At 42.5% G+C, this 15,590-nt stretch overlaps 1 protein-coding gene across 1 annotated transcript; it reads right to left on the reverse strand.

Moving 5' to 3' along the window:
* Positions 1-12,741: 12,741 nt before the first annotated feature.
* On the reverse strand, positions 12,742-14,883 carry LOC119775778 (gastrula zinc finger protein XlCGF8.2DB-like). Its single transcript, XM_038273859.1, has one exon. It carries the CDS (start codon positions 14,795-14,797, stop codon positions 13,898-13,900), a length of 900 nt encoding a protein of 299 aa, XP_038129787.1. The 5' UTR covers positions 14,798-14,883; the 3' UTR covers positions 12,742-13,897.
* Positions 14,884-15,590: the final 707 nt, after the last annotated feature.

The following is a 15,590-nucleotide window of genomic DNA, read 5'->3' on the forward strand; positions in this document are numbered from 1 at the left end:
CAATATTTTCACATTCTGGCTTTAGCTTTAGTGAGCCCAGATCAGTCGGTATAATGCTCAAGTATCCACTTTTAGTTGGACAAACTTCCTTTGCCCAATGAGACATGAATGCATTAAAGCCGGGTGGACCAAAGTTCTCTTGACGGTTTTGCCCCCATCCAGGCTAATTGGAAATAATGTGGCATATGCAGATCTGCAGAGTGTTCATAACGGAATATTGATTCCCAAATAAAGAGTGCTAAAGCCATGGTGTGGACGCTCAGCAGCCAGGAAAGTGCTGTACGCCTGAAGCGCCAGCACACTTTAACACATTGAAAAGAGCCATTCGTCATACTAGTACCGATGGACGTGGTGTTGTTCAAGCACTTGTGAGCGTGATGCAGAGGTGTTTGTCCTACACCAGGAGGCCTGATTGTTTATGTTCAGGTAGTTGAGGTAAACCTGAATCCTACAGTAGGCTCAACTTGCCATTAGAAATGGATTTCTCAAAGTGACGATCATCTTGTATCTCAAAAACTGTGTCATATGTGAGTGTTCTGCCATTGATTGGGCTGTGCCTGTTATTCCCTTCCGCAAGACCAAACGCTCGCACTCGGAGGTTCGCTCAGCAGCAAAGTGACAGTATGTTTGTGGTCTCCCATAATGAGAGAAAAAACAATTTCTGTGGCAGACAACCTCCATCTTGTTTTTGAGTGTGAGGGCGCCCATACACCCATCAGTTAAAGGAGCACATAGATGGCCTAGAATAAATAAAGAAGTCCCCACGTGCATTTAACGACATGATTTGGATGTTGGAAGTGTTGCAGAGTCGCTCATCGTATAGAGCATAGTAGCCACCTAGGAACCATTCAAAAGAGCGGACCAGACGTGTGTCACCTGACAGCACTTTAATGATTTGAAGAAAGGCATCCTCAAGACCTGTTTGGCTGAAGGAATCAGTAGAAGAATCAGCCACTAGTCCTAGGCCTCTCCAATTGTTATTGTTAGAAAGAAAAAATGGAGAGTTGCGGATGGTGGTAGAATACCGCTCAGACTGAACAATGGACCAAAAAAGATGCTTACCCATTACCTGTGTATAGAGGAGACATTCACCCTGTTGTCGGGCTCAAAATGGTTCTACTGTCTTGGACTTAAGAGCGGTTAATTACAGTTGAGTGTTGAAACAGACTGATGACCCAATGACAGAATTACAACCCCTTTTGGCAGTGGCAATTGTCAAAAGGATGGCCACGGGCGCTGGGACCAAACTCCCCGAGCACATTTCCAGCGAACTTATGGATAAAGTGATGGAAGAGGCATTAACCTTCAGGGGGGTCGCGTTGCTTTTCTTGACGACCTCATATATTCTCCAGCTCGCGGAGTGACATGTGGGAAATGACTTTATGAACTTCCTTAAACGTATTTCAGATTTTGTCCCTCAAGATCTCTCCCGTTCCAAATGCAAGTTTTTCCCGACCCTCAGTAAAATACTTAGGCCACGTGTGATATCTGATCAGGGTATTCAACCTGAGCCCTGACAAAGTTGCAGCTGTAAGAGAATGGCCTCGGGCCCTCAAACATCCAAGAACTCAGATCATTTCTAGGTTTCACTGGTTCTATCGGCGCGTTTGTCAGGATTTTGCTAGAAATTTGTAGGCAAGACCTTTAATTGATTTATTAAAAGGAGACTTAGCCCCAGGCACCAAAAGGCCCTAAAACATTGGCTGCGGGAAACTGTCACACCTCTGGGAGCAGATTGGACTTCCTACGATGCCAAGCAGCATTTGAGCACATAATTGAGAAAATATGACCTCAGGACCTGGTGCTTGCTTTTCCAAACTGGCAGCTACCATATTTGCTTCACACTGACGCCAGCACATACGGGTTTAGGTGGCAGCTCTATTCGAAGTTCAAGACGGGCAAAACTAGAGTTGTAGCTTTATGCCAGAGGGAATAGTGCGTCGTGTCCAAATAGTGAGAAAAACTACCTGTGGCATATGTTGTAGAGTTTTTGGGCCCTGAAATGGGCGGTTAGTGAGATGGGATTGGAAGTGGATGTTTTTTGGGCGGGGATGGGTTTTGGAGTGGAGATGAACGTCTAAAGGACCCTCCCTTTGCTATATCTTACATTAAAACAATCCACCCCCCCCCCCCCCTAAACCCCCCCCCCCAAACCCCCCCCCACCCCCACCCCAACCAACCCCCCGCCCCCACACCCCCCCCCCCCCCCACCCACCCCCTCCCCCCCCCCCCCCCCCCCCGCCCCCCCCCCCGCCCCCCCCCCCGCCCCCCCCCACCCCAAGGGGGGAGGGTCGTTGTTTTTAATTGAGAAGTTTCATGACTGTTTTGTATGGGGCTTGTTTCAGCGTTTTATTTATGACAGATTGTAATCCCGATTAAAACATATGTGCTAACCAGCGCAAAGTTGGATGCCACGAGCCACAGGTGGTTGGGCGCTTTGTCATTGTACAAACGTTTTGACATTCGTTTACAAATTGTGGTCAGTCAGAACGTTGATGCTGATGGGACGTCTCTAGGAGACCTCAGGAGCAGTCTCAAGACGATGATGGAGTTCCAGAGATAGACAAAGATTCTACTAGTATGAGTGGAGGTGTGGCTAAACTTGTCAACTGAGGATTTCTAAGTTATTAGATGAAGAGACTGTTCGAAGAAATGCTCTTTGTATGCGGCACAACAGTCTAATGTATACAATCTAAGCAAGAATGAAAACAGAACCAGGAAAATGAAGTACCATCAGTTGGACACTTTCTATGTGATGAAAGTGTGTTCCGTGGATGAATTTAGAAGGACCAGTCCCGGGCGGGGTTACTCAGCGTTTGCCGGGAATGACTATGGAGGGATTGGCAGTAGGTTGCGATGGAAGATGCCACCTTGTGGAGGGAGTTATTGAGATATTGAAGCGGAGGTAGATGTTGAGCCATTAGTCAAAAGGTCAGAGGAGAAACAGAGTGTAGTCCTCTTTTGAAGGAGAGTGAAAAAGTTACTTTTGGGTAGATGGTTGTACTGTTGTCGTAAAGTTCTCCATCAAGAGGTGAGGCTTATAATGCAGGCTCGTCATGCCCGCAGTCGTGCACAGTAGAGAGGTCTTTCCAGGAGTTGAGGGGTGTTATGATGATGTCTGTTCATTATGTGCTAGAAAGCCAACTGGATGACGCCAGTGTGTACATCGCCGAAAATGTCAATACATTGAAAGTACAGAATGCAAAAGTTGTGAACGTTGTGAGGGCGTAACGTAGTCTAGGTTCAAAAAAGCATCCAAACTGGTTACATCAAGGCTTCAGGGCCCCTTTGGAATTAGTTTGCATTGATTTTTTGACACTGGAACCGCTGACTCAAGAGACCTCTCGTGAATCGTATACTAGTAGTGACGGATCATTATACAAAGTATGCCCAGGCATACCCAACCCTTTCACCATCCCTCACCTACCATAATATCAACCCATATCATATTTATCTTAATTAAAAAACAAATACCATACATTATAACCCCCTGCCCTGACATCCACTCTCACCTTTATCCCATAAAATGTCATACATCTACAATAATCCTCTCAAATTAATACACTCAATCTTTAAACACGCCAAACTCTTCCAACAACCAACCATCTATATTTTACCCCTTAATTTAACTAAGCATCAAAAAAACTTACCATCAATCACAATATTTAACAATTATTCTCCCCTACGCCTCTTCATTCTTCTACATACCTCCCCCATACTATCTGACATCTACAGACCAATACCTACTCCATCATATACCCATTATCACCAAAGACAACAGACAATTATTTTCTTTCTACCCCTCCTACTTAAACCCCCAATCCCAAATCAACTTCTACCTCCACCCTTCCCCCCACCCCCTACACACCCCTACATATCCTATAAATATCCTTCCCATACCACCCCCCTTCCACCTCCCATTTCTACTCTTCCCATCCTCCCCTCTACATCATAATCCACCCTCCTCATTTATCACCTTGTATTACATCAATCCCAAACTCCTACTTCTCCCTCTAAAATTTATATTTCCACATTCTACACATTCCTCCTCCCCGCCACACCCTCTAGCTCTATTTATACACAAATACCATACTAATACCCCCCCCCCAGATATATAGATAGTAGAGTAGAATAACTTTTCCCAGCTACTACACAACACGTCTCAACTTGTACCCTTATGTTGCAGTCTGTGCGCCAAAAAGTGCACTAGATCTTCGCCTCTGTTCGCAATGTGTCCAATATAGCCAGCCCAACAATCACCCACTTTTAATAGAAAAATGTCCAATGTATACACCTGCACACTGCATTGTAGATACACTAGTGTGATTCTTGCCTGTGCAACACAATTCAAGTACTAACATCAATTACAATTACCGTTAATAATATACTGTGTGTGTTCATTTGTGTGCTACCGATGGTCAATGATGTCACAGTATAAATGCACGTATGTCTGTCCATCCTGGCACTATTATGTCAGCTCATTCCACTTCATAAGTGTCTTTGACGCGTCGTAGAAATGTGTATCCTCGCATGTTTTAAGCAATCGCTCCCCCAATGCTAAAATGACCCCAGATATCAGTACTTCACCTATAGATACAGTGCGTAATGACATAGTGTGCAAACACCATGAGTCCTCCGAAAGAGAACTAGAGAGAGCATACACTGTTCATTCTCATAATAGTGTGCACAGATAAGACAAAAGTTGTAAGTGCTAGGTTGGTTCAAGTCTTGTATATGATCACCATCGATCACAGCTGGCTATGATCCTGTGTGCTTTATTGATGAAGTTCTTTGCATGTCCCTACCTAACCAGTCTTAGTGATCACTAAACGCGCGTAATCTATCTAGAGGTACGAGACGAGATAGCCTCTTGAAGATCGCTCCTGTAGACTGAGAATCCTAGAGATCGTATACTATGTGTATGTGTGTCACCGAAATTTAGGAGGCAGCGTGTACCCGTGATTCTGAGAGAAGTTACACAGCTGTCAGAGAATAATGTCAAGGATCCCCTTGTACTAGAACACGCGAGGGCAAATATGAGAGAGCACTCGATAGGTGGTGTTGTGTTTTAGGTTGTATCTGACTCATTGCTGTGCCTGGGTATGTTGGAATGATGAGGGCAGGTTGTATATGGCACTCTTGATATGGTTTCACAATGTTTTATAAAGACAGTGACAGAAGGCGAGGGAAATCTAAAAGGTCGTGTCTAGCAGAGGTTGTTTGTTGTTTGATTCTCGCGCGCCTAACCACACATAGTAGGATCATGAGTTTAAGGGTCGCAGCTATTGTGTGAATGTGTCACGCTACTGGTGGCATGGTGATGAAGTGTACGAGTTATGGCTGTGTCTATGTTTTGGCACTCGACTCTTGGCTATGACAGTTAAGAGTGCAGATAGACAGAGGTTCTTGTGCTCAAGAGATAAGTTTAATAATGAGCTAGATAGATAGACTAGACTGTATGAGCGAGTCAACAGTGTCTAGCCCGTATGTTGAGAGTGTGAACATCTGATGAGAGGTCTTTTAAGCACTGAAGAGTCTGTACGCAGAGTGAACCTAGAGCGTAATATAGAGATCTGGGTTTTGACTCCAGCTCTGTTTATCGATAACAGTACATGGTGAACTTTACCTGTCTGTATCGCTCAGAGTGCTCTGCCAGAGGCAGGTGATATAGACAGTGTTATTCGACTGGGTTTGCTATCGATATCTTAGAATGTTAATGCTCTCGCGCAGCGAGTTTAATAGCCGAATTAAAGATATGTATTTGTTGATGGGATGTTAAGTTTTATGTCTGTTAAATGTGGCAAAAGGTAACGGAATGTTAATCCCAGCTGTTGTTGAACAGAGAATCATTTCATTTTGTAAATGTTGATTTCTTTATGCTGTTCCGTGGTTTTATATATGTATATATAAATATATTAATGAACAGTTTGCCGGTTTCCGCCCGAGTGAAAATCGAGGGCTTTAAGCAATGTCTGAGCGACCAGCGCAACATGTCTGTGCTCCTCCAGTTCACTACAGTGACTTTTCCTCTTTAGTTCGCTACGTTGCAGCGGTTACGGCGGCAAAAGAGTGAGAGAGAGAGGGACTGCAAATACGGCGGTCTGTCTAAACAAGTGAGGGAGAGAGAGAGACCTTGGCTGCGGTAGTCGGTGCTCACGGAGGACGGGGTTCCTGATCATCCTGCAGGCAACACACAGACATATTTCCAAACTCCCCTCTACATTATATATATATATACATGCACACGACATAAGAGCTCTAATTTATTTTATTTTGCTGGCCAGCTTTTATTTTATTTTTGAAAGGAAAGCTTTTCTTTTATTCTTGAAAAGCACAGTTTTTATTTTACTTTTGAAAGGACAATTGAGAGACTCTTTTTGCTGGACTCCTGAATCGGTGAATCGGTTTTTTTTGTTTGTTTTCTTTTGGAGTAGAGACTCCAGAATAGGGGGACAATATTTTCTGTGTATTAGAAATACCGGAGTTTTTGTTGTTGTAGTTATTCTCAAATAAGATTAGTAGTTCTTTATCGTGAATATCAGTATTGGATGTCATTATAAGGTTTCATTCCATATCATTGTTTTATTATTGTGTACTAATAAATGTTAAAGGATACTGAGGTGTGTTGTACTTCTGTTCCAGAAATATATTAATAACTTCTGGTTGATAGTAAACTTCTATCAGGACTCTGAATATATTAGTTTGGTTACACAATCAGGATGGCTTATATACAGGTGGATTGACTTTTATATTGAATTTTTTTATTAAGTTATTAAAAAGGATTTTTGCAGTAGAAGCATTGATGAGTTTTACTTGTATTATGCTCTTTTTTGTCAAAAATCCTTTTTCTGTACTGGATACTCCTCTCAATCGAGTTATATTTATATCAAATTAATCATTGTACTAATCTAATGCTTTTTCAGGATCTAACTTAGAACCAATGTTTGGATTTTCAGCTGATTAACATGGTTCATAATGTGCAGGGCCTTTTAAATATTATCTTGAGTTTGTCCTTGCATAATAAAACCTGACTGATCTTTATCAGGTCTGGTAGAATAGTTTAGAATCTTTAAAACAAATCGGAAGCGAATAATTGTGTCATGATTGGTTCTCAAGGAGGTTTCCAATTATGCAGAACACCACTGAGGCGGGAGCAGGAGTATGGTTAAACAGAGTTTATTCTGCACAAACACACAGAATGTACAGGATCTGGTTCGGGCCTGGGTTCTGGTTTCACCGGAGTCTTGAGGGTTCTTGAGGTTCTCTTTGGGAGAGTCACTGTTGGTTCTGGAGAAGAGCTTGTAAGCAGAGTCCGTTTGCTGCTTCAGCGTCTCACGTTCAGACCTTGGCCTTGGTTTCCCAGCTCTAGTCCAGAGCTGCTTGGAGGTTCTCAGAGGATCTGTAGGGTTTGGCTCTGAGGGTCGGTTCGGCAGGTTAGCTCTTCCTGAGCTTTCACAGAGGAGGCACGGGTTTTCTGGAAACACAGAGACAGAGGTTAGAATCCAACCTGGATTCAAAGTCATAGAGATACAATAAAGATCTAGGCTTTAACGCTGACCAACTGGAACAACACTGCGGCGTTGAGGCAAGGTCTGAAGACAGCTTATATAGTGGATCCTCTGATGATGGTAATGAGCAGCAGCTGTGCAGGAGGCTCTGCTCAGGAGGATCCACGGCGGACTCTGCTGGAGAAAGATGGTACTACTCCAGCTCCCAACAGTACCCCCCCCTCAAGGGCGGATTCCAGACGCTTCAGACAAGACCTAGGGAAACAAGGAAACAACAAAAAACATCCCACCAAGGGTGGGCGCAGGGGCACCAAACTAGGTAGGCAAGAAGCCAAGTCCAAAACAAGAACCAACCCACCCAGGGTGGACGGAGGAAAATAAAAAGGAAAAAACAAACTGAGTCCCAGAACAAAAAACAATCCACAAAAGGTGGACGTCAACAAAGAATGTCTCTGAAATCTTACTGGGAGACACCCGGTAGCAGCTCAGAAATAGGTGCAGGGCGGGGCCGCCCACTGCGGCACCGGAGCTGATTCAGAGAGGACCGCCGACTGCAGCTCTGGCTGCAACATGGAGAGAGCCGCCCACGACGACTCCGGTGCAACCTCCGAGGTGTCCTGAGGCGCCCATCGAGGGCCCCTGGATGCTCGGATCGGCCGTAGAGGGACTCCAGAAGGTTCGGCGGAACGGGGACTGGTTGACTGACTGGAGGCATGGCAGGAGGGAGACCACGATTCTACGTGTCTATGAGTCCAATTAATATGAGGGTTATGTCGCTCCAACCACTCATATCCCAGAACCAAGGGAGAACAGGCTGACGGGAAAACAAGAAAGGTTAAGGTCTCTCGATGACTACCTGAAACTTGAAGCTGAAGAGGCTGAGTTTCGTGGGTAACTTGGTGTAGACTCCTTCCATCAATGGCTGAGACTTTAAGTGGCTTCCTCAGAGGGGTGGTTTTAATGTTTAGCTGTTGAACTAGACTTGAGTCAATAAGGTTTCTCTCACAACCAGAATCTATGAAGGCTGACAGAGTGAGAGTCTGATCAGAACAGGACAGGGTAGCAGGTAAAAGTAGATGAGAGGATTTTCTATTTAGTTGATGCTTCACCAGACTCCCCATAATCGCAGACGAGCTCCAAATCCTATTCTTTGCTGGACAGGAAAAAACAAAATGCCCAGGTATTCCACAATAAAAGCAAAGTTTCTCTTTAAACCTTCTCTTCCTCTCATCGGGTGTGAGCCTGGTGTGACCAATCTGCATAGGCTCCCCCTCAGCAGGTTCACAAGCTGGAGGAGCAAAGTGAACCTTTGGCACAGGTATAAATTCAGGCTGAGCACGGCTCTCTGTGCTGAATGCCTCTTCGGGAGAAACAAAGGAAGGGGTGTCCCTTCTCTTAACTGTAGAAACAGAAACAGGTAAAACATGTCTCCTAATCTTAGACTTAGATCTGGTTCGAAGACGGTTATCCAAACTAATTGTCAGCCTAATAAGTTCCTCAAGGGTCTCAGGTGTCTCGAGTGTGGCGAGTTCATCTTTTAAGTTCTCGTTTAAAGCGTTGAAAAATGCACTCTTAAGTGCACATTCATTCCAGCCTGAGGCTGCAGCTTTAACCCGGAAGTCTATGGAAAAATCCGCTACAGAGGAGTTCCCCTGTTTAAGATTTAACAGAGCTCGAGAGTCAATTGTTTGGTCAGAATCTTGGTTGAAAACCTGAGTAAATTCGGAGATGAAGTCTGAATAATAGACATTAAGACTGTCGTCAGTGGGAAATCTAGCCTGAGCCCACTCCAAGGCTCTACCTGTTAGCTGAGAAAGGATGAAGTTTATCTTCCTGTAATCTGTGGAAAAGCTGCCTGGAGAGTTCTGGAAAATAAGTCAGCATTGAAACAAAAACCCCTTACACTTGCTAGGGATACCTGAAAATTTCTCTGGGAGAGACGGGCGAAATTCCGGAAGTGACGTGACAGGCTCCGGTTCCGGAAACGGAAGTTGAACGGGCTCCGCTCTGGGAGCTGATTGTCTGGAAAGCTCCTGCGGAGACCTATTAAGTCGAGTGTTGAGCTCACCCATGATTAAGTCCACGAGCCGGTCCTGAATATCACGGATGGCGCACTCAATTCTCCTAGCCAATTCATCTAGGCTCCCACGGAGGAGGTCCTCCAGGTTCTGAACCCGGGTCGGGAGATCCTTCAGAAGCCTCCAGAGGGGTTCCGCTGGGAAATCTTGCTGGCCGCAGCGTTCTGTCATGATTGGTTCTCAAGGAGGTTTCCAATTATGCAGAACACCACTGAGGCGGGAGCAGGAGTATGGTTAAACAGAGTTTATTCTGCACAAACACACAGAATGTACAGGATCTGGTTCGGGCCTGGGTTCTGGTTTCACCGGAGTCTTGAGGGTTCTTGAGGTTCTCTTTGGGAGAGTCACTGTTGGTTCTGGAGAAGAGCTTGTAAGCAGAGTCCGTTTGCTGCTTCAGCGTCTCACGTTCAGACCTTGGCCTTGGTTTCCCAGCTCTAGTCCAGAGCTGCTTGGAGGTTCTCAGAGGATCTGTAGGGTTTGGCTCTGAGGGTCGGTTCGGCAGGTTAGCTCTTCCTGAGCTTTCACAGAGGAGGCACGGGTTTTCTGGAAACACAGAGACAGAGGTTAGAATCCAACCTGGATTCAAAGTCATAGAGATACAATAAAGATCTAGGCTTTAACGCTGACCAACTGGAACAACACTGCGGCGTTGAGGCAAGGTCTGAAGACAGCTTATATAGTGGATCCTCTGATGATGGTAATGAGCAGCAGCTGTGCAGGAGGCTCTGCTCAGGAGGATCCACGGCGGACTCTGCTGGAGAAAGATGGTACTACTCCAGCTCCCAACAAATTGATAATCAATATTCAATGCTCCGATTGGATGATAATTATTACATTCTAATTTCTCCCTGTTATCCTTTGGAGTTATAGAAATTATTGCTTCTTTCCATGAAGAAGGAATTATTTGTTTCTCCATTACTCAGCTCCTCCTGCATAAATTTCCATCTCTCTGAATTGAAGCCATCTGTTCCAGAAGATTTCCCTGTTTTCAGTCGTTTAACGGCTGATAAAACTGCTTTCTAGTAATGTTTGATATCAGGCTTTCATTTTCAACATCAGTAACCCTTGGCAGACTTAATGAGGACAGGAAAGCATCATTGTGGTTATTATTCCTTAATTGTGGCTGAGAATACAATTTCTGTAGATATTCTTCAAAACACTTCTTTATTTTCTCTGGATTGGATTTCTGTTTTGGTTGCCAGTGGGTTTCTAATGTTGCGTTTTGTCCTTTCTGCTTGCAGTTTTTTAAAACATGTTTAGAGTCATTTCAAAGCTTTTCCCCACTGTTTTATAATATTGCTGGTTTGTAAAAAGGAGCTTCTTTTGTTACTCTTGAGGATTTATTTCCTTAACTTCAGCCTTTGTGCCATTTTGTCTTGTAGGAAGGTTCTTTCTGTAACCCCATAGATTATGTTGTAAATCTCCCAGTTTCTGACATTTTAGTTTTTTTAGTTGAGGAAATTGCCATTATTTACTTCAAATTAGTCCTACCACAAGAGATTGTAATCTACCTCCTAATAGTTGTATGGTTTAGAGCAGCTATGGTATTTGCACTTGTGACAGTATAGGGTCATGTCACAATGTCTCGGATTGATAATGCATTATGGCTACTTGGCTGTAGGGAAATGCCTTTGATTGACTGGAAAGAGGGCGTGGCTTTCACCCAGAAGGATTTGGGATCAGATCCCTCCTTTTCACAAGCTCCATAGGGGCTGACAGAACCATTTATGAATCTAAGGACCATTTGCAGGTATTGCACATGGATGCTACAAGCAATGCCATAATGTGTCAAGTGTTGTGCAACTTTATCATATCTAGTGTCCACCCGAGTAGGAGTGGTAAACAAGTTATTTACTCAGAGAATATTCAGACTGTCATATATTGTTTATGAACAAACGTTCTACTAGCTTTGTGTTAGAACAACCACTCAAAGTGTGAATAAAGCTCAAATCATGGTCAGATAATTTTGCACATCTATAGAATACATGCACCACAACTTCCATTCCCAATATAAGGGTTTATTTATAAAAATCATTCAGGTCAAAATCAATCATATTTCAGTTAAAAACTGTTGACATTGATGGTCAAACTCAACTAAACTAAGCTGCTATATACACAATGGAAACCCATAAAACATATTGAGTTGATGCATTGATTCCCTATGTCCAAAATCATTATCATGATGAGGTACGCCACTAGCCTGGGTGCCAGTCCGAACTTAGTCCCGCCCACAAGGTTTGAGTTCGGGGAAGTTCGGTCTGGCTCTGCTCCATAGTAGCGCGAGTATTAAAGCCCACTGTCAGGCAATCCAATCAAATTGTCAGGGCGGGCTTTATACGATGATGGACAGATGATCAAGAGTAACGTTATCAACCACGTGACCAATGCGCGCTTGGGTGACAACAATAATGGCTGCCGCTGGAGAGTTTGGGTGAGTAGATTCTGCTATTAGGTTTGTTCTAGAAGATATCAACAGCAAATTAATTTTAAAAGAGGAACAGAGAAACGCGATCAAGTCTCATCTTCTTATTCTAGGCGTGAAACTGCACGCTTTGATTTTTGTGGACAACAACTATGCCTCGCTTAAGATACGTCACGCACTCCGTTGCTCTTATTGGTTGTAGGTCTATCCAATTGAGTGCAGAGGCATTTTTTTTCCTGGTTCGTTCAAAACACGCCCCATAATCACAGCTCTATGGAGCAGTATCAGACTCATATTCTGACTAGAATTGAGTCGGACTACGTCAAGCTAGTACGCCACAGATTCCAGGGTGAAATTCATGCACGCTTATCAGACAGTCAAATGAATAACCCTGTTGCCAAGTAGATAGGAAGCATGATCACTTGGAGGCATAGTGACAGGAACCAACACTGCTGCATAGTTAGACCATTTACTCCTCTAGTTGCTTGGTTGTAGGGGCACTGGACACACCTAGTTATATCAACTGAAACATTGATCAATCAGATGCAAATAGCAAAAACTAACTCTGTCCAAACTACATTACTACAAGATTTCCTGATCTAACTTCTCCGGTCATCCAGACAGAAGGTGAATGCCAATAAACTGCTTATTTTACAGCTTTAGTTTGTCTGAAAATATCAGAGGAAACATGGAAAATGATTGTAATTCATATGAAACCATATAAAGAAACACATTTTTTACAATCCATGAGGTTTTTATTTCCGCTCGTTCATCAATTTAGAAGTGATTACAATAATTAAAAACATCCACAGCAGAATATAATCCATAAAATCAGTTGTATAAAATAGGTGATAGTTACTTTCAATTATAGCAGGTAAATAGAACATCTACAGAATCAAGGACAAGAACATTAGTTCAAAGGAAAATGTTACTTTTAAAAATCTTTAAAAAGCAGAAACTTTACACTTCTAGAAGAGTTTCATATTTCTTTAATACATTATTAAGACAAAGGCTTTTTACCAAGTTAAAGCAGGTTCAAACTGATCAGAAAAAATAACATCATCAATCCTGTTTATCTTTTTAAACAAACATGTTTCATCATTTTAGGACTTCAATTTACCTGAACTACAGACTCCAGCCTCTAAACTGAGTTCTTTGATGTCCCGTAGTTTAACCCCATAATCCCAGCACCCCCTTTCAAGGTGGCTGGAGCTACTTTGCAACATTAATTAGCTTGTAGCTGACTAACTCTGAGACTGACACACACTTATATATGTCCCAAATCTTCATCTGAGACTCCTCTATAGATGATCTACTTCATTCTAATATCCATTGACCATAGCTCTAACACTGGGCCAAAAACAGTTGGAGTTTTGGTGGGCCTGGTTTCAACAACACACGTTCATCTGGATTTATTTCAATTCAAACATCTAGAACTTCTCAATTTCTTGTTGTATGGACAGCAAACTTGCTTCATCTGCAACCAAGATGTTGTTGTTGCGCTTTTATATAATAATTTATTTATTCCATTCATTACAGAAAAAGTAAGAAATTGTGAATGTAAACATCTTTTTTTTTTTGTTAGGACAACGTTCTTTTTTTGGTCATTTAAATCGAATTTACTCACATTCACATATTTATTCACACATTCACAAAAAGCCATTAATCCATGAGTTTCTCATGTAATGAGGTAAAGGAGTTTCTAGATGGACATTTTATAACCAGTCAAACACAGAAAACGCATCTATTGTTAATTCCTGTGGTGTCTAACTGCTGTGACTTATGTGAAACTAATGTTTTTTTATTTACATAAATCATTCCACATCATGCATGAATAAATGTCATCTGAATACTAAAATTACATTCTTGTTTAAAACCTTTGTAATAAATCAATGGCCATCACCTGTGTGAATTCTCATGTGTTTAATCAAATTACATTTTACGTTAAAATGTTTGCCACAAATCATGCAGGAAAAAGGCTTCTCAGCTGTGTGAATTCTGGTGTGAACATCAAGGATAGATTTCTGGGTGAAGCGTTTTCCACAGTACAGACATTCAAACGGCTTCTCACCTGTATGAACTCTCATGTGTTTGTCAAGATCAGACTTAGAGGTGAAGCGTTTTCCACAGGACAGACATTCAAAAGGCTTCTCACCAGTGTGGATTCTTGTGTGTTTAATCAAACTACTATTTTGTGTAAAGCTTTTCTTACAAATGGTACAGGAAAAAGGTTTCTCGCCTGTGTGAATTCTGATGTGTTTGTAAAGATCAGACTTAGAGGGGAAGCTTTTTCCACAGGACAGACATTCAAAAGGCCTCTCTCCGGTGTGAATTCTCATGTGAGAAGTCAGATCACTTTTTCCGGTAAAATTCTTGTAACAAATCGTGCAGGAAAAAGGTTTCTCACCTGTGTGAATTCTGATGTGTTTATTAAGACTAGATTTCCGAGTGAAGCTTTTTCCACAGGACAGACATTCAAAAGGTCTTCTCGTGTGAGAAATCAAGCTACCTTTTTCTGTACATTGTTTTTTACAAATGGTACAGGAAAAAGGCTTTGCACCTGTGTGAATTCTGATGTGTTTATCAAAACTATATTTTGTTGTGAACATTTTTCCACAGGAGAGACATTCATACGTATTCTGACCTGTGTGGGTTCTCACATGATCGATTAAATGTTCTTCTTTCAGAAAGTTTTCTCCACATGTCAAACCTGGGAAAGTTTCCTCTTTATCTTCAGTCTGCTGCTGCAGAACAAGCTGCTCTTCCTGCTCAGTTATGGGGAGCTCCATGGTTTCCTCTTTTGTCCAGGGATGTTCTGGTTCTTGCTGCTCTTCTTTTATCTGCAGAGCTTCTGGTTCTTCTTCATCCAAACTGGAATTCCTCTCCTGTTCACAGAGCTGCTGGTCAGAGAAATCCTCCTCTTTTCCAACATTATCCTGCAGGTGGTCTGGAAAGACAAACACAGCAGAAAGACTTTCTATTGTTGGTTAAAAAAAGGACACCTCACTTTAATAATCCTTATGTCAATCTAACTACATAAAACAGACTAGAACTACATCTCCAAGCATAAACTGCAGCTCTGACATCACAATCACAGGTTATAAAATATTGGTTAAGGCTCCACTTTTCTCATCAATGCTTTAAAATCTGATTACCGGTACCCGCAGATTCTTAACCATTAAACAAATGTTTTTGGTTTTCTTTGCTGAACTGCCCATGTTTTATTGCGCCTTTTGCCCAGAGACTGTTGGAGAAAGGCACCAGTTTCATTGTGACCCTACATAGAAGCCCCTAAATGAGGGTATGCATTTATCCCAGAAGGCAGAAGAAGAAAAGTGCAGTGCACTCCAAAAAGCCAGAGCCCATTCTGGTCTGATCCAGCTCTTTATCTAGCATTCTGTCTTTGCTGACCTCACTGCAGAGCTAGATTGTAACCCTTCTTTCACTCCAACTCTTTAGACACAATAAGTAGAAAAAGATTTAAAAGGATGGTAAAAAAGAAAGACATGAGTAATGCAAAACATTTTAAGTTTTAAGTTAACATAGATGACATTTTCCATCACATTTTTCTGTAGAAGAAAT

Source organism: Cyprinodon tularosa, unplaced genomic scaffold (assembly GCF_016077235.1).
Source record: "Cyprinodon tularosa strain WSP-4 unplaced genomic scaffold, ASM1607723v1 ctg893, whole genome shotgun sequence".
Lineage (NCBI taxonomy): Eukaryota > Metazoa > Chordata > Actinopteri > Cyprinodontiformes > Cyprinodontidae > Cyprinodon > Cyprinodon tularosa.